The sequence below is a fragment of the Ursus arctos genome, unplaced genomic scaffold, assembly GCF_023065955.2.
Source record: "Ursus arctos isolate Adak ecotype North America unplaced genomic scaffold, UrsArc2.0 scaffold_31, whole genome shotgun sequence".
NCBI classification, from domain to species: Eukaryota; Metazoa; Chordata; class Mammalia; order Carnivora; family Ursidae; genus Ursus; species Ursus arctos.
In genome coordinates this window covers 14,010,693-14,031,330 of record NW_026622997.1, presented here as the reverse complement: position 1 = coordinate 14,031,330, position 20,638 = coordinate 14,010,693, and the positions used below count along the sequence as shown (strand labels likewise).

The window sequence follows — 20,638 nt, the reverse complement described above, 5'->3', positions numbered from 1 at the left end:
GTCAAAGGGATGCATTTTCATCTTGATCGGCCAAATGAAAGTGCAAAACTCCTCTCCGTCCATTTACTGGACGACCTAAAATGTGGGTATGATTTGAAGAGACAAAAATGTCTTTATCTGAGAGCAAGAACGTCGATTACAGTTATAGTCTCATCTTATGGGCCTGTATATACAAATATATAACTGGCACATCAATATTTATTTAAAATTTAGCAGATTCAAATATGTTCTACTATCTGAGCAGAATCCAAAAAGGAATTTAGCAACTGTATTTTATTCTGTTTTGATTTTATCAGAGTGACTCAGGCTGAAGGTATTTTAGAAGTAATGTAAGTATGATTTATCACCTATACTCAGGGAGGCAAAGATTGCTTCTTCTGCAAAATGATTGAATTCAAACAATTACCAAACTCAAGCCCAGACAGCTTTCTGGGCCATTATACTCTGGAAAAAGATGACACTTTGCAGGTTATCTCTCCATAAACATGGTTCCATAGACACTGTAGGTGGACAAACAGATAGAAATCAATACAAGTAAAATTCATTTTCTCAAATGTAGATGTTCCAGATAAAAATAAAGATGTGTGTAGATTTTCAATTAAGAAGATTGCAAACAACTTTAAGCCACCATGAAAAAGAAATGTGTATATATTATATATATACACACATACAGTTTTTAACCATGCTTGGAAATTAAATCACAGATACATAAATGCCTTGGAATATGCACATTTGCCTACACTAAATTACTGTATCTTCAAGGGAGAATTTTTACATGGATATTATATTTCTTCCCTTCTTCCTTCCTCTCTTTCTCTCTCTTTCTCTTTTTTCTTTCTTTTGGGTGAGGGATTCCAAACAGAAAGGACAGATAATCCTATGTTTGAGCTAGTTGCTTTTTGCTAACTGCTCTTTTACTTCTTCAATTAAAAAAAAGAAAGCCCTACTTTTATTGGTTGTTAATAAAATGGAACTGCAAGAAAAATACCTTGGCAGCCCAGCTTGTCTGATTTCACAAGCATCAGAAGACCTAAGCTAGGCTAGGATATCTCGTTGGCCGTTGTCTAGATCTGCAGGCTCCAATCCTGTATTAGCTCCGTGTCACACTGGAGTCATGAGACATGACAGTCACTACAGCGACTGTGAGGATTTCTTCTGCTCTGACTCTATGTTAGGTCCTCTGCTACTAAATGTACACACATTACTTCATTTGACATTCGCAACGGCATAAGAACAATGCACAAAACTTCCTTCAAAGCAAAGGTCAGGAAGTGGATAAAATGAAGAACTTTTTTTAGTAGAGAGCTGGCAAAGAGGGTACACGAGCAGAATGACAAAGGCTGAAATAAAGGGGAGGGAGAACTTAGAGCACAATAAAGTCTCACTTTGCTGTAGAAAGAGGGTGCCAACACCTAGGTCAGGGAAGCTTGAATGACTGGGCTCACCTTGGCTTTGACCCTTCAGTTTTAAGTTTGTGTCAAGTTGTCCCTTTCCAAACAGCTAAGAGATACGATATTTTTGTTGGTAGCAGAGCAGTGTTGTTCTGTATTTGAGGGTTTATCCAGAGGAATCGCAGCAAAATTAATCAGATATGTTAAAACTCAGAAGAATGATTACACTAGTTTATATTTCTGGCTTCTGATAGAGGTTGACCCATTACTAAGTCCAATGGTATATTTTATATTCCACATAGCCTACCTGTGAGTATGTGTTATCTGCAGGGCGGTTCTTGGAGGATACTCTGCTCAGTGGATAGAATCATTATTCTTTCTGTGGTTGCCTATGACACAAGAACAATGGCCAAGATAGAATTTGCTTTTTACTAGGACATGAGCTCTCGTGGTGGTCCTATGGGGCTGGGAAAAGATGAAGCCTTCTGACACCCGATTTGGGGGTAGTGTTAAGTGTCACTTTTTCTATATGAAAAAAAGAAAGCATATTATTTAAAAATTATATTGTATACCTGGCATCTTGTATAGTTTCCCTTGTTTACACATATGTGGTTGCTCTGTTTTCCCACAGATTCCATTTTTCCCCTTTCACGGTTGAGCTTTGCTACCCAACTTCCTCACTTCAAATCAGAGAAGAGTTGCTTGTGGTTGTGGTGGGACCTTTAGTGCTGAATGCAGCGATACTTCCCTTGGTTCTGATCAGATGGGGCTGTCAGCTACTGTTTGCCTCCTGCCCTGACGTCTTGTCAAAGTTAATCATTACCATGGGACTATGGACAGTTCTAGACCCACTGGCGGTGTTTCTAGTGGATACTATCCTGGGGGTAAGTCAAGTAAAATAATTGGGATATGAGTTCTTGACACAGAATTTAGCTTGAGTGCATGAATCAGTTGACATGGGAAGTTTCAGTAATCATGAACAATTCAATATTTATCTTAAATTGAAGCTAGTAAGTTTTTCTTCATCATAAAAATGGTGGATGTCTATTATAATCAATTGAAGTGTTTTTAACTGTCTTAGATGAACAGTTGCAGAATAAACAGGAAATAATGTCGGCAATCAAATTCAAACTAATTCGTGCATTTTCACAATTATTACAGAGAAGTTTTATTTGGTAACTTTTTGTTGGTGACTCATTTTTGGTAGGAAGGATTTTCACAGCCAAACTTTATTTAAAAATTAATCATATAGTAGTTCCTTCAACTGGTCAGTTTACTTATTTGCCTTGTGATCTAATACTATTTTATAATAAATATATTCAAGAAGAAGTAGAGCTTTTTAAACAATTCTAAGTAATAAATAGAATTACTTAGGCATTTATTTTTACTTTTGTGGTGCTCATGAAATGAAAGTAAATCTGAATTTTAACTAAATTTTTATACTGTAGATCTGGCTATGAAATATAGCCCCAAGCAAGAGAGGAGATGGATACTATAAATAAATCAATGTGATCGAACAGTCATTTATAAAATTATCTTAACTGATCAAGTACTATTCCATAACTTTATGGTATATTTCTCCTTTTAAGAAGAAACAGAAAAGTTTTACAATTGCTTTACATGTGTTGAGACTATATCCATCGTGTCAAACAGATCACAGAGGTGGGGCATTTTGATGGACTCTCCTTGTTAACGGTGTTTGAAATGTGCTTTTAGAACTAAAGACAACTTGCTGTTCAGAGTGAATGGTGAAGATAAGGCCCCGGGTGCTGTGGTAGGCAGCTAGGTTGGGCAAAGCCAGTCCCTGTTTTATTTCTACATCGCAGGCTGCACTCTGCCACACCGGGGTCCCTCCGACTTTCCTGGGCTTACTCCTCACCTGGGGATCTTATTAAAATACAAATTATGAGTCAGCAGCTGGGGGATCTGAGATTCTGCATTTTAACAGATTCCTAGGTGATGCCAAAGATGGTGGTCTGCGCACCGGACTGCGCTGTGACAAGGTTCTAGGTGCTTTATTCTCCCTTTCCTTTGTTTGCTCAGGGTTCCTGGGGTGTTCTCAACACGACTTGGAGCCCAGATGCACTGAGTCCATTAAAGGCCTGTTAGGCTTTGTGTGAGGGTTCTGACGGCTTACTTCTGAGTGGCATTACCTCTGCTAGAGATGTTTAGAACCTGCAGATGAATGCGATAGTTGACCCTGCAACCATATAGATCATTCAACATTATTAAAATGAATTAAAAGCAGTGCACATGGAGCCTACCAATGTATCTAGTTTCTACTCCTACTGCTGAGGGTTGAGGGAAGAGCCAGGCGCCAAGGAAAGTTGATCAGCATTCGGAAGGCTGAGGTGTTTCCATATCCTAGCCTGCAGCGACCCTCTGAAGTCTCGATACCATTGAACACCTTGATGACAGGTCGGAAGTGGTTGTGTTTTCAACCCCATCTCTTAAGTTTTTTTTTCCCCTGATCATTAGCTGAATTCTGATTCCTAGTGGATTGAACTGGAGTCAACTGGATGTTGTCCACATTCCAACTTCCCTCAGACTTCTGTTAGCGAGGGGGAGAGCATGCCATCAAGGTTGGTTTAGCAGGAGGTGTGGAGAGGAAAGCTGTTTGCATTCCTCTGGGATCATATTCCATGGCATCTCCCAATTTCTCCCAGAGGCCTGATGGGCATGTTGAGCAGATGGGGTCCAGTGTGAGCCTATCGCAACAGCACAGGTGAAGCCATTTGGGAGGGACAAGCAGCTCTGTCTGTCATCTTCTGAGATCTCATCATAGGGAATGTCTGCAGCCCTCCTGGAATGGCTCTCCTTATTCCAATCAGGTCCTCTAGAGAGATTAATAGCTGAATGGTCCACTGTATCAAAGGCGGCTGACAAAATGAGCCGTCTAAATTTACTCTGGGGCCTCTGATGTAATCTACAGGAAAGTAGCCTCCAGCAGGGCCATCTCAGCACCCGTTCAGAGGTCTGTAACCTGATGGAAGCTGACTTGGATTCTAATAGATGAGTGTAGCACCCATATCTTTCTCCACTTGGAAAGAAAAGCTGAAGGCTAGTTCCCAACCTGCACAATTATTGACTCTCCAGTTAGAATCCATCAGGCTTCATTGCAGATGACATCTAATTTTGCTGTCTTTAAAAAACCTTTAAAGCTGCAGATAATCCGCAGAGCGGCAGCCTTGGAGTCCACACATGGGCACGCCCATTCATTAAATCAAAATTCACATTTTAACATGCTCTCCAGTGACTCTGTGCATCAAGTTTGAGAAGGTCTGCTCCGAAGCAGTGGTTCTCAAAGTGAGGCCACTGGATGAACAGCATCAGCCTCACCAAGGAACTTAATTGCACTGCAAATTGAAATGCAAAATCCAGGCCCCGCATCAAATCTATGGAGTCAAAAACTCTGGGAAGGAGCCCAGCCTCTGAGAAGGGGCTATTGTGTTTTAACAAGCCTTCCAGATGATTCGCATGCTCGTTAAATTTAGTGAACTACTGCTCCACATGGGATCATAGTTATCATAGATTGAATGTCCCTCATGGGATTCAACTTGCCTGGGTTCATACTTGCAGTTCTTTCAGCACTTCCTTTCAGCAGAGAAAGCCAGGGAGCACCTGTATTTCGTCCTGATCAGCCAGCCAAGAGAGAGGCGAACTTATTTTACTGATACATTTTGTTCTGGATTCTCTCTCTCTCTCTCTCTCTCTCTTTTTAATGGCAATCTAAAAAGAGATGTGGCAGATGGAATGGTTTGAGGCTGATGCATTGAGTGGCTGTTGATGTTACTAATAACATTTCGTTAGTCTCTCAGTTTGCTGGCTCAGAGGTTGGCAATGCATTTCCGGACCCCCGTTGATGATACAACAGTTCCACTGAGCTCATAAATTCTTTCTCTGCCTGAACCCCAATCTAGATAAGAAGTAGAGGAAGGATTTGCTATTGAATGGTTTAATTGATCAGCATGTATTTATTGATTATATACTCTCTGCACAGGATTTTAAAAGAAACAGAGTAAGAATGGCATTGTTTCTCCCCTCAATATAAATAGATAAGAATAACACATAAGAGCAAAGATCAAACGAAGGTAGAATACAAGTGTCTTCATTCAGCAAATCATTCTTGAAAATCCATTAGAAGTGATCACAGATTAATAGAAAGAGCATAGACTTGGAGTCGGGGGAAGTGGGTTCTGGTCTCAGCGCTGCCATTTGTTAGCTGTATGACATTGGCTAAGTCAGTCTTTAACTTCTTCATATGTATCACAAAAAAGTAATAATACATACAGATAGTAACACGTACCTTACTCATTTCACAGTGTTGCTGGAACAAACAATTGAAATACATTGAAAAATCTAAGGTTCCATACATATAAGCTGAAAGGAACAAGGATGAGGGTTATAATGAAGTGAAATTACACTTTGTGTACAATATAGGATGTAATAGCCATTGCCCGTGATCCAGGCAGGAACTTACAGTCTACTTGGAGAATTACATACGCAAAGATGAAGTATAGGCAGTGTGTGATGAATGCCATCCGGTAGGCGTATCACTCGTTCCCTTATATCCATTTGTTCAAATGACACTGTTTCTGATCGCACTATTTAATGAAACACCTCCATCCCTCCTGTACTTTTTTCTGCCTCATGTTTTTTTTTTCAAAATGCCATTTTCCAATATACCATATTTGTTACTTAATCTTACTTACACGCTTCTCCCCCACCCCCATCCCAACTGAAATGTAAACTCCAAGAATGTAGGGCTTTTGTCTAATTTTATTCACTCTTCTATCTTTGGAGCTTAATGACACATGGTGGCCATTCGCAACAATGTGTGAGGGCCAAATGAAGATTAGCATCTATTGATTAGATTATGTTCCTGGCATCATATATATACCATTTTTAGTGTGTTTCATCAGTGAATCCCGCAACTGTTTCTTTACCTTTAAGAAATAGGGGAAGATCTAGAATAGGAGAATGGATGACAACCCTTACAGATCTTCTGCCTGAGGTCCAAGTGACAGATTCATATTCTGCAAGGTAGACCTATTAACAAGTACAGAATATAAATACAGGAACTTTGGTGCAGTGGGGAAAGAAACATCAGTTGAGAGTCAGAATATCTGACTACTAGTCATTGTCCAAATGTTAAAGGATATTCTGATGTAGGGAAAATACAGATTAACCTCTCTGAGCTTCTGTTTTTATTTGTACATATATGATATGGATTAGTTCTGAACATGTCCATTTAAGCTATACTTACATAATTGTCAGTTTAAAAAGTACAGAAATTCTTCCTTCTTTCTTATACTGAAAAAAATATACTTTATTTACATTTATATTGCATATCACGTCCACCTGATACCATAAGAGTCATAATTATAGAACATTAATATTTTGTAAAACTCAAAGGTCAAAGATGTCAAATGAGAACGTTCTAGGTCCGTAGCATTTAATCTTTGTTTTTAAAGACCTCATTGCCTTGTATTTATTTCTAACTCAATATAGAATATGTTGTTCCTTGTCTAAAAGAAGGACTTACTGTTAAATTAACCTAATGTAAACTTTAGTTTTCAAGCTCACATTAAATAGCCTGATAACTTTTTTATAAGTTTCTAAAATAAGCCATCTATTTTATGCACTGCACAAATTAAATTCCTTTCAAATCTGCTTCAGAGAGAAAGGGATCTTTCCACCATCATATTTAATTTCTTCATATCTTGTGCTCATTAAATTCAGAAGTTAATAGTACATAAATAATACATGGCTTTTACTTTATGAATTGCATGTAGAGTGTACACATTTAAAAGCTTATAGGGAAAATGAGGGGGAAAAAAAAAAAACACCTGGTAACCAGCTATGCAAACCCAGTCTTTTTCTTTTCCTTTGCATAGCTGAAGGTCTGGTGATCTTTAGTATCTTGAGAGTTTAATTTAAAAACAAGTTATGGTATCATGTGGTTTTTGTGTGTTTAAATTCATCTAACTTGATGATCGGTATTTTCATCCTTATTTCTTAAATTTGTATTTTCTTTCCTCAGAGGCTTACACATAATGGGGACACTCCTATAGCTGATTCAGCAAAGTTGTACTGGGTGTTTGTGAGGACCAAACATTCGGGAGTTCTTGGTGTAATGCTCACGGTGCTAATTTACATCCTCTTGTTCATCATTTCGTCTTTGATTTTATATTTGTATTGTCTCAGGTAAGGTGTTTCCTTCCTTTTGGTTCTTCAGTGTGTTCAGCCTCCAGTCTTGTTGTGCAGTTAGGCTGTGAGAATACGGTTAAAGAAGAGAAGTTAGAACCATGTCTATATGTCTAAGATAGAAATGTCCTTGGTTGGGGTACCTGAGTGTCTCAGTCGGTTAAGTGGCTGCCTTTGGCTCAGGTCATGATCCCAGGATCCTGGGATCCAGCCTGGCGTCAGTCTCCCTGCTCAGTGGGGAGTCTGCTTCTCCCTCTCCCCCTGCCCCTCCCTTCCCCGTTCTTGCTCTCTCATGTGCTCTCTCTCAAATAAGTAAATAAAATCTCAAAGAAAGAAAGAAAGAAAGAAATGTCAATGGTTGGTTGTAACATCTATCGTGAAGACCGGCTGAAAAATTAATCGACTTTTGGGGAAATGTTTTCTCCGTAATAGAGAGATCTCATTTTTCTGTAAATCATTATACTTGTTTCTTCAAACTAGAGGCCAACAAGAAACAAGGAGTAATCCCTCGATATCTCATAATATCCTGGTAAATTTCCCAGGAATCTTAAGTAAAATTCTTTTTTGCAAGCAGTGTATATGCGTGAAGAAAGATGATAAAAGCAACAAATTCGAGGCAGTATAAAAAGTGCTAGGAAGACTTTTCACTCTGTTGATGGTTTCCTTTGCAGAAGCTTTTGAGTTTGGAATAATCCCACTTGTTCAATTTTGCTTTTGTTGCCTATATTTTTAAAAGCCATTTTCATACCCATGAAATCATTGGCAAAACCAATGTCATGAAACTTTCTCCTTATGTTTCTTTTATAGAATTTTTACAGTTTCAGGTCTTATATTTAAGTCTTTAATCCACTTTGAGTTGATTTGTGTGTATGATGTAAGGTAAGCATCCAATTTCATTCCTTTCCATGTAGATATCCAGTTTTCTCAGCACCATTTGTTGAAAAGACCATCCTTTTTCCATTGTATATTTTTGGCAACTTTGTTGAAGATCGATTGACTGTATATGCGTGGATTTATTTCTGGGCTCTGTAGTCTGTTCTATTGGTCTATTCATCTGTACTTATGCCAGTGGCATATTGTTTAAAGTACTGTAGCTTTGTAATATAATCCAGCAACTCCACTTCTAGAAATTTATTCAAAAGAATTAAAATCAGTATCTCAAGAGATATTAGCCCTCCCATGTTCTTTGCAGCATTATTCACAATAGCCAAAATGTAGAAACAACCTAAATGTTCGTCAACAGATGAATGGATAGAGAAATGTGGTAGACACAAACAATGGAATATTATTCAGCTTTGAAAAAGAACATCTTGCAATATGTAACAACATAGATGAACATTGAGGACATTATGCTAAATGAAATTAGCCAGTCGCGGAAAGACAAACACTGCATGTTTCCACTTATATGAGGTATCTAAAATAGTCAAAGTCATAGAAGCATAGTGTGGAATGGTGGTTGTCAGGGTCCTGAGGGGAGGGTGAAATAGAGAATAGTTTTTCAACAGACAAAGTTTCATTTATGCAAGATGATTAAGTTCTGAGATCTGCTGTATAACATTGTGCCTGTAATTAACGATACTGTATTATATACTTAAAGAATTGTTAAGAGAGTAGATTTCATGTCAAGTGTTCTTACCATAATTTAAAAAAAAGGTGCTAGGAAGAGGTCAACACGAGAGTCTCTGAGAGCATAGAGAAAAGGAATCAACACAGGTCTGGAAGAGGATTGGGGCAGCAGACAAACATATCAGTTGAAATATAACCCTTGAGTAATTTTCAGAGTTTTAATATAATTTGACTGGAAGAAAGAATGTTCCTGGGCAAAGGGAAGATGTATGAAACCATACAATCATGAGAAAGTATGATGTATTTGGCCACTCAAAAGTATTTTAATATGGCTGGAGTATAGGATATGGGGCAATGGTAGTTGACTGACATAAGATGAGAAGTGTAGTCAAGGACTAGATGATAAACGTCTTGATATCATGTTGTGGAGCTTGAATTTGTTCTAATGGTAAAGTGAAAAAACGGAAACATTTTCAATAACTTTAATTTTGGAAAGATCACTCTACTAGTAGACGGGAAAGTGGATTTAATAGCAGTCAGGATGAAAGCACGGAAACCTAGTTAGAATGCCGTTTCAATAGTCTAGGCAGAGTGTCAAGAGCCTTCACTAAAGAGAATGACACAGGAAATGGACAGTTGGGACTAATCAATGAAATAGGTGATATACATAGAACTTGCGGGCTTGTTGGAAATTAAAGGTGAAGGAAAGAATGGCATTTAGTGTAACCTTAAGTTTTGGAGTTGGGCGTCCATGGGTGGATGGTTGTAGCATTCTCAGAGATGGAGATTAAATATTTGGAGGAGATAGATAATGAGTTAAATTTTCATTCCTGTTGACCTTAAGATAACTTCGATATTGCCAAGGGGAAAACATCATGAGAAGTTTGACAGATGAGTGTAGAGCTCAGGCAAAACTGTATAGGTGGTGAATTCATGCAGAAGAAGTCTTGAGTTTCATTGCTTTGTAGGGTAGAGGCTCAATTATAGTGGGCTGAGTTAAGGGTAAGGACATAGAGGCAGGACCTACTGACTTTTTTATACACAGAGCTATGCTGTAAATGGAAAATGGTTAGAAAAAGTATTTTTTTTAAAGAGTGGTTTTTAGGGCCACCTGGGTGGCTCAGTCCATTAGGCGTCTGACTCTTGGATTCTGCTCAGATCATGATCTCACCATCTGGGATCAAGCCCCATGTGGGGCTCCATGTGGAGCGTGTTGTCTGCTTCTGGTTCTCCCCCCTCACTCCTCCCCCTCAGCTCACTTGCACTCTCTCCCTTTCTCTCTAAAATAAATAAATAAATGTTTAAAAAAAAGAGTGTTTTTTAACATGGATATGGTTTGAATATATTTATATCATATATGAAAATTCTAAAAGGGAAAAATATTGCAAATGGCTAAGCAAGTGAGGATAATTGAACAAGGAGGTCTCTGAAGACATGAAGGAGAGCACATATGGAGACAAATTCAGGATTTAGGGAAAGGATCTTGTCCCTTGATGTGATAAAGAAAGAGACAAGGTTGAAGCGAAAGCAGGGAGGTTTGTGGCAGGGCACTGAAGGAATTCACATATGATAGCCATCATAATTTTCTGTGAAATGAGAGGTGAGCACACTCCTCAATTCTTCCTTTCTTAGACCAATAACATAGCTGCAGTAAAGTTGCACTTGTTTTCCTGGGGAAGGGAAGAAAGTCTTCCCTGATCATTCAGCTTTCATTTGACCACTAACTTGTCCTGTGGCCCCCTAGGCAAAAATGTTCATTTGCTAGATTTCAGGCATTTTCTTGTGGAACATAGTAAGGATGACACATATGTGTGGATCTTATGAGAGGCTTTACGTGAAGCATGATTCTCTTACTTAAAATAACTAGATTTTCCTCAAGAAGTTAAAAAAATAAAATAGTACATCACATAGTTTAGACTTTTGGAGGATTAAAAAATTATCAGATAATATTATGTACCATTTATTACCCCCATCGATATATCTTTTCTCACTTAAAATGAGGTGAATTTTGCAGCCATGCATTTCTTTGTCCAAGGTTCACATTTTTATTATCAAGATTCCTTGTAAAGTATGAAAAAGGAAGCATAGAATTTATGCACTGAATAATTAGGATTAAATATTTTGTTGCCTAAAACAAATAGTGGTTTGCTTTAATATACAGCAAAAGGATTACTCCTTGAGAAAGGGCGGATAGGAGGAGTGAGAAGATCTGTAATGGAAAAAAGATTAGGGAAAAGCAAAGACAGACGAAGTGTCTGGACATCATAGAGAATAAGCCTGAAAAAGTCCAGGAGGTATCAAGTTTTGGGCACTCTCTCAACATAGCCCCTCACTGTCTTCCATGCTTATCCTGTCCCATCAGAACTAGACATGCACAGTAACCCCCAGGTTTTGCTAATGTTTTAGAAACAGATGCTCTTCAAATTTCTTTAGGTAATGATAGAGATAACAATCTCCTACAGGGAAAATACCTGTATTTTTTGTATTCATAAAGTTGCTCTAATATGTCAGCTGAAAGATCTCTTTACTGATGTTTGCACAACATCTCTCTCTAAAATGTGGGAGAGCTGAGTGGCCCTGTTCTTCTCTACAGCAAGCACCACTACCAACAGAGGCATCTGGTCAATGAAGTGGGGTTTGCTCTGGCATAAAAGTAGACAAAGAGTACAGAAATCCTAAGAACTCATCTTCGTGAAAGATGCCAATATGGATTTGTATGTGCTGACTGGTTTAGGGTAGCATTCTTAATCCAAATATTAAGGCAACAATCCTAAGTCTTCTGGGCTTTTGGATCAGTCCTGTCAAAACATGTGATAACATGGCTAATATTATAGGAACACAAAGGAGATCAAGTCAGACATGCAGGCTGTTAACGGAGAATGTTGTCTAGCTCTGGGCACCAGAAGCTCTGCATTATAAAGACTGGTTGTGCAAACTCCAGACTGGACCCTATTGAGTTTGGCTGATTGGATCTTATTCCTCCAAGAGCCTAAGTAATTTATTGCTGAAGGGTTTCTACTAGAAAAATTCTCACTCCCCATACTTCTAGTAGGAGAGTTGACCTGTGTGAGGAAGTTCTTGACCTGAGTGTAATTACCTGAACTGGATTTTATAGCTTTAAAAAAAGCATTAATCTTTTTAATGTTTTTTCCTCATTATAGGGAGAATATGTTATTTAGGAAATAAAGTGAAACTACAGAGGAGAATCAAAAAATAAATTTAGAAACACCAATAATGTCACCATTGAGACAAGGCATTATTAATTGTTTGGTAAATTTATTTCAATTTTTTTCCCATGTGTGTTTATTTTTACAAAGTTGAAATTATTCAGTAAGAATGACTGATTTAAACTTAATAATATCGTATGATAAATACTTCCATATTCTTTACTTACTTCATGAAGATTTAATGCCTACACATTATTTTATACCAGATAAGCGGTATAAAATAGTGAAAATTTCTTTGTTCCTAGACAATAGATTGTTTCTCATTTTTGTGCATTTTATAAATAATTCTGATGAACATCTTAAGACTCAGGGTCTTGTCCACATTTTAGATTATTTTTGAAGAGTATCCTAGAGACCCAGAAATACTGCTTCAGACAGTATGATGTTTCTAAGACATTAGATAATATTGCAAAGTTATGTTTTAGAGAAGTTGGATTTATACTTATTTAGAAGTGCATGGGGGATCTGACCAAATCATGTTCACATCATGTGATAACTTTTTTTTAATCTAATAGAAGAAATGGAATCTCATCCTTTTCTAAATGTGCGTTCTGTTTCTCGTTACTAAATATTCTTAGTATGCTTATCACTCACCCATTTGTATTTCCTCTTCGTGAATTGTCTTCCAAATGTCCCTTTGCCTTTCTTTCTATGAGTATTCAAATGTATTTCTTACTGAGTTAAATGAGTTTTATATATATTATAGTAGTAACCCTTCTGTCATATTTTAATGGATGTTTTCTCCATTTGACAATTAACTTTTAAATGTATTTTTGATTTTTTAGAAAAATAGATATTATAGGGGTGCCTGGCTGGCTCAGCTTGTAGCGTATGCAACTCTTGATCTTGGGGTTGTGAGTTCGAGCCCCACATTGGATGTAAAGATTACTTAGAAAAACAGGTATTATAATTCATATACAGTAAAGCCTTTTGATCATTACTTATTTAAATAGATCTTAAATTTAAAAAAAATCCTTCCTCATTCAGAAATGGTGTAACTATTTACTTCTGTTTTTATAAAGCTGGAATTTTTTTCATTGAACTGATCACAAGCCATGTAGAATTCGTGTGATAGGGATAGTGTCGAGATCTAAACAAGATACCTTTTATTTTATTTTACTGGTCTTTTCCGTCAGTTGGTATTATCTTTAGATATTAACTGTTTTGCCATTTTGTTTTACTCTGAGAAATTTTAAATGTTTCCAGTGGGATCAATGGAGCTCCTCTTTTTAGGGCTTCTTTTAAAAAACTGAGGTTTTGATCAAACTCTTATAGATGGCCCTTTCTAGGCATCGGCATGAAGAAAATCTGTGAAGACCATCTACACCTGTCAGGATGATGCTTCATGCGGCCTTGCAGCACTCCTCATAACCCTTCTGAGCAAAGCCTTTGTTGATATCATATGGATCCTTTCACTCTAAATCCTTTATTTGAGTAGTCCAAACCATCTACAGGCTGCTTCCATATTCTTTTAAAATATTCAGAGAATGAGAAATCACCATTTCACTGTCACTTAGATTTGCGTAAGCTTTTATATACCTGGAAGCTGTATACAAATCTGAAAGACTTGTACTCAAGTTAATTAGTTTCTGGGGTGCTGGTGTCTTCTTAATCATTGACTTAATAGTTCTGAATAGCCTTATAAGTTTTAGCTGTGGCCACTTATTACTTAGGAAAATTAATTTAGATTCAAATAATTTAAAGGTAGGTTTCGATGAGAATAGTATGAGCATATTCATTGTCTGGGGAATACATATAAGATAATCAACAATTTTCCAGTTTCTGAATCAATCTTCTTTATAACGCTCTTCACTTAAAGCAAAATATTATTTACCATGTGTAGAAAATATTCTAAAAATGATCTAATTAATACACAGCTAACCGATTTTCATACCCCCTGAAATTGTCACCTAATTATGGGCACTCCATGCCCTAATAGCCCTAATGGACTGTGAACATCGTGACATGCTGGTAGAGGAGTAGACCTATTTAAAAGATTTGGATGCTACACTGTGACAGCCTCAGCAAACTGAAGGATTGTAACCAAAATAGTTCACTGCTGTGGCACCAGATAACTCACGATCGTTCATTAGCTGAAAGCCCATCAGTATCCTCACTCTGTTCCTCAGGCCCTAAACTCTTTGATGTGGGCAGTTGAGTTCATGCCATATGCTGATTTCACTCCGATCTTTTCTTCAGCAAATAGAAGGATCTCTTTCTACCCCCACTAACCCCATCTGGAGCTACAAGAAGCTGGATCAGAGATGACCTGAACATTTCCTGACATGATATGCTCTTGTAAAGACAAAATAAAAGCTGCTCAGTTAGGTCTAAGTCATTAACCAGTCATTTGATAAATTGGCTTTTGCTACATTAGCCTTCTTCTGATACCTCTAAGATAAAAGAAGGTGAAATGGTCTACCACAACTTCTATTTTCCCTCCCAAACGTGTGGGAAACCAGGCATGTGATTTTGACCAATGGTAAGCAGGTGTCAAGAAGGTGTGTGTACCTGGATGGAGTGTCAGGTACATATTTTCTTATTGACACAGTCCAGATCACTGGCATGGGCTTCTTTTAGGCCACTGGAGTGAGGAATTTCCTGTCCCAGTTCCATGTAAGTGTCCGCATCTGATAGTATAGATAACATGCAGGGCCAGTGTCATTCCCTCCTCTCTGTCAGTATCCTGCATAATCGATAACATGCTTATACTTTTCAGTAAAATAACTGAACAAAAAAAACCAAACACTCAACACGAAGAACAACTATTTTGCTTTGCTTCCACAAAACAGTGAGGATTACGTGTGCCTAAAATGGTCCCTCAAAGTCTCCAACCATGTATTTAAATGGTATTTAATTTCATGTTACATATAACATGAAACTCTGGACTGTGGAAGACAAAGTCACTGACTCTAGAATTCATCATTGTCTTCTCTGTACCCAGAAAAGGGTCTAGAACACAATAGACACACAACAAATGTTTGTTGAATTAAATTCACGAATAAATAAAGGAAGATATTTTCTTAAGGATGAAGACACCCCCCCTTCCAAATAAAATATGGCTCACAGCCTGTCTGTCCAAATGACTCTGGCTCCCAGGTGTTTTTCATTTTGAATGTTTAACTGGAATATAATGAAAAAGTGTGAAAAAGACCTACACAAACCCCTTATGTGTGTTAATCTGACTTAGGATAGTGATTAGGATAGTGATTAGAATAGATTTTGAATTTGAACTCTTTGGCAACACCCAGCTTTAAAAATGACAGTGCAGTGCAGAAAGAGAAGTCTAAAAGAGTCACAGTGATGTGCAAACCATTTAGGCATTGTATGCAAAAAAAAATCCGGAGGACCCAGAGAAGCGCTAAACACGTCATAGACACACAATGCTTTGTCACTCCCTTCTCACCAGTTCTCTGCTCTGACTTGATGTTTCTAAAGCTTGGTTCCCCAACCTTCATTCTCCACCACCCTCTTCAAGTAGTTCTTTCTTCTTAATCATCTGTTGAGTGGGTATTTGAGGCTTGCTTCGGTGCTCAAAACAGTGAATGGGTTCCTAGTGATCTTGGTCACATTTGCAAAGGAGCTGTCATTCAGCATGGACACAGATGGTAAAAGTGCCTCAGCCTTCAGTCTGGATTAAGTGCTGAAGCAACACTTTGGCGGGGGGGGGGGGGGGTCATTCACATTGATCATGACACCAGGACCTCTTATCAGCCCTGTGTTTCCCGGTGACCAAGATCTTACTGCTGAATTTGACTTGAGAAAATGCTGCCATCGTTCTTCTGGTTCACCTTACTCTTTAGAGTTTGGGTTTTCCTGTAAAACTAATCTACCTACATAACCTGAGTCAGTACCCTCACGGGAATAGAACAATAGCAACTGGAAAAGGATTGTGTCCTTTTCATACATAAAGAAACTAAGCGTTAGTGACTTTAAGTAATTTGCCTAAGGTTGCACGGTAGGCCAGTGGCTCAGCTGATGCCCATATGCCACCTTTGTAACTCCAGAAACTGCAGTGTTATTTGTGCATCATATTTCTTAATTTTTTTTTAAGATTTTATGTATGGGGCACCTGGGTGGCTCAGTCGGTTTAGCATCGGCCTTCAGCTCAGGTCATGATCCCAGGGTCCTGGGATCCAGCCCCGCTTCAGGCTCCCTGCTCAGCGGGGATCCTGCTTCTCCCTCTGCCTTTGCCCCTCCTCGGCTTGTGCTCTCTCTCTCTCAAATAAATAAATAAAATCTTTAAATAAATAAAGATTTTCTTTCTCTTTCTTTCTCTCCCTCTCTCTCTCTCTCTCTCTCACTCTTTCTTTGAGAAAGAGACAGACAGCACAAGCTGGAGGAAGGAGCAGAGGGAAAAGGACAAGCAGACTCTGCCCTGAGCCCAGAGCTGACACTGGGATCATCCCACATCTGCGAGATCATGACTTGAGTGGAAACCAAGTGTCAAAGGCTTAACCAAGTGAGCCACCTGGGCATCACCATATTTCTTATTTTTTTTAAACAATGAGATTACTTAAAATTCATATTTGTGGTCAATTTTCACCTAATGAATGAATAGGATATAGTGGTTTGATACCTGGATTGAATACTGTTTGGCCGGGCTTGAATCTTGGCTCTGTCACTTACTAGTTTCATGTTCTTTGGCAATAGTTTTACCCCCATGATTTTTCCTTATCTTTAAAATGTGTATAGTAAATAAAGAGTAAAACTTTGTTTTTTAGATTCCACATATGAGAGAAATCATACAGTATTTGTTTTTCTCAGTCTTACTTCATTTAACAAAATACCCTCTAGATCCAACCACGTTGTTGCAAATGGCATGATTTTATCCTTCTTTATGGCTATGTAATATATGTATGTGTGTATACACACACACACACACAGACATGCACACACGTGCGCCATGTTTTCTTCTTTCTGGCCATCTGTGGATAGACACTTGAGTTGCTTCCATATTTTGGCTATTGTAACTAATGCTGCAGTAAACATAGGGCTGCATACATCTCTTCAAATTAGTGTTTTCATTTTCTTTGGGTAAATACCCAGTAGTAGGATTATTGGATCAACAAAACGAATGAACAAACAAAAAGACAAAAAAGCAGAATCAGACCCATAAGTCTGATTTTTGGACTTACTGATGGTTGTCAGAGGGAAGGGGGTGGAGGGAGGGTGGGCAAAATGGGTGAAGGGGAGTGGGAGACACAGACTTCCAGTTATGGAATGAACAAGTCATGGGAATAAAGGGCATAACATAGGAAATGTAGTTGATGATACTGCAATAGTGTTGTATGGTGACTGATGGTGGCTATGCTTGTGGTGAGCATAGAGTTAAATATAGAAAAGTCAAATCACAATACTGTACACCTGAAACTAATGTAACATTGTGTGTCAACTATACTCAATTTTTTTTTTTTTTGAAAAAAAAAAGAGTGAAACTTCGATCTGCTCCTTGGGAATGAATGAATTGATTTAAATAGTATATTTCTAATAGATTTGTAATTTAGGCAGCTCGGTTTAGTTCTTTCTTTTTTTAAGATTTTATTTATTTATTTAAATAGAAAGAGAGAGAGAAAGGGAGTAGGGAGAGGAGTAGAGGGAGATAATCTCCAGCAGACTCTGTGACGAGCACAGAACACAACAATGGGCTCAATTCCAGGATCCTAAGATCATGACCTGAGCTGAAAGCAAGAGTCGGACGCTTGACTGACTGAGCCACCCAGCCGTCCCAGCTCAGTTTAGTTCTAAAATTCAGTTCTTTCAAGGTAAACATGAGTTTAATTAAACAATTTAGAAATTTCGATGACATTCTGTAAAGAAATTCATGATCTTCTCCTCCAAGTCACTTCATCTAGGGTTTCCTGTCTCAGTAAATGCCAAGATTACCCATCCAGTTCTGAGTAAGAAAGAAAGAGAGAGAGAGAGGAAAGAAGAAAAGAAGGAAAGAAAGAAATAAAGAGAGAAAGAGAGAGAGGAAGAAAGAGAGGAAAAGAGAGCGAAAGAGAGAGGGAAGGAAGGAAGGAAGGAAGGAAGGAAGGAAGGAAGGAAGGAAGGAAGGAAGGAAGGAAGGAAGGAATGGAGGATAGGGAGGGAGGGACGGAGGGAGGGGGAGACAGAGGCGGGTAGGAGAAAGAGAGGGAGAAAGAAACCTGGCATCTGTCCTCAAATCCATTCTCTCCCTCACCCTCCACACTCACCTTCTCCAGGTTCTGGTAATTGCTTAACTCTTGAACTTGTCCATCTTATTCTATCCATAGGCTCCTTTCACTGTCCAATGTGCCCTGATCTCTCCCCCGACTTACTGTAACATTAGCCTTCCAACCAGTCTCTTTATATTCCTTTTTGCTCCTTTTAATCTATTGTCCTCACTATAACCAGAATGATTTTTAATTAAAAAGTATCATATCACTCCTTGCCTCAAATCCATGTAATGGCTTCTGATTGCTCTCACGTTAAGAGCTCTCTTGACCTGGGTGGGCCCCACCTTCCTTACATTGTACCCTAACACCCTGTGCTTTCCTCGTCATTCTGCCTTTTTCCTGCCAGCTGCAGGGCCCCATGCAATCTCCTCTGTCCCCCCTTCCTGGGATTATCACCTGCCCCCCTTCCCTACTGCTTGCACTTACTAAGTATTTGGCATTTGGCAGGCAAAGATGAGTATTTGTTGACCGAGACAATGAATTAATGAGGAGTGAATGAAGAGGATGATTGTCCCCTTACTAACATGAGACCGCACATATTTTGAAGGATATGTATTTCATAAACCTATGATAGAGCTATCTCTGGAAATGGGGGTGGAGGGGTTCTTGACTACTTCCCATTATGTGCATGTTTTTATTTTTTGAATTTCTTTTTCCTTTTCCTAAAATTATTTTCCCTTCACCATTTTATTTATCTTTTTAATTTTATTTTGTATTTCTCTTTTCCTCTATTTAGTATAATTTTAAACCAAAGCCATTTGAATTTCATTTAGTGTTAAATAGAATGGTGAGTATTCAAGTGTTTCTAGAAAGCCCACAAAAGCTTTTTTCATACATATAAAAACTTCAGTGTCATACACCTCATCTAAAATGTTCAACAAGTCCACTAAAGAATATGTGAACAGATTTCACATGAATTTTGGCAAGTATAAACTGTTCAGACCTTTACCTGAAGCATTCTATGTACTTACACCAGTAGGTAAGTAGTTTTATCAATAAGCACATTGACTATGATATCTGTAAAGCCATACTGGTAAACTCATTTGTAATTTTTAGAGTTAGAAAGAAGCAATCATATTTGATTCTTTTAAATTTATATATATATATATATGTATATATATGTGTGTGTGTGTATATATGTATATATATATGTATATATGTGTATATGCATGTGTGTGTGTATATATATATATATATATACATATATATATATATTGGAGCTAGTTTAAGCTATAGACTCCATCCTTTTCATGACCCTTAAAATACTATATTAGCTAAATGTTCACACTTGTCCTTTTTAGCTTTAAAAGAAATGTCACATCCTAGGTTCCTGTAAATGACCCACATTCAGATGTGAACCAAACATAATAGCTTCTGCCATTCACCAAGCAATGAATTGCTTCAAATGTAGGACACAGGGCAGAGGACTTTGTAAATTACTTTGTTTCATTGGCTGTCATCAGAACCTGTGGCATAATATGTGACCTATTTCTATACACAATAATGCCTACGGCTTTGCAGACAGGTGGAATACAGTTTCTCTTTTAATTACATTTTGAAGAAATAATTTAAAAATGTAAAATTTTCAGACACTTTGAATAGTTGTATTGTTAAAAGAAATCCACATCTATAACCATCCTCACGTAATGATGTAGAATACCATAACATATTATTAGCTTTTTATTAAATATGAACTTGAACCTACACAAATGCAAAATAATACAATGAACTTGAATATGCTTCTCCTAATTTCACTAATTATTAAATTTTTCCATGTTTGGTTTTCTCTTTTTCTTCTCTCATGTAATATGTTTAGTATCTTTGATTTTATATAAATCAATCTGATCTTTGTACACACACCCAAAATGGAAGAAAATTCATGAAAATACATGTGTGTCTGTGTGTATTATTTCTGACCCATTTGAGAAAAACAAACTTTCATAACTTAATATGATCATGGAAAGTTTAAACTTAATACTTTATTGACCGGTTCCAATGTTGTTTACCCAGAGAAAACAGTGTGTTGCTCTCCTCAATGTCTACCAAT

At 37.8% G+C, this 20,638-nt stretch overlaps 1 protein-coding gene across 1 annotated transcript in view; it reads left to right on the top strand.

Moving 5' to 3' along the window:
- Window positions 1–20,638, top strand: part of LOC113264239 (uncharacterized) — a gene marked incomplete at its 5' end in the record, with an annotated part of 288,777 nt that overhangs the window by 207,433 nt on the left and 60,706 nt on the right. Inside the window, 2 exons of the mRNA XM_057304793.1 lie at window positions 2,023–2,275; window positions 7,435–7,598. Coding sequence (XP_057160776.1) covers window positions 2,023–2,275; window positions 7,435–7,598 — 417 coding nt within the window. The remainder of the gene's footprint in view (window positions 1–2,022; window positions 2,276–7,434; window positions 7,599–20,638) is intronic.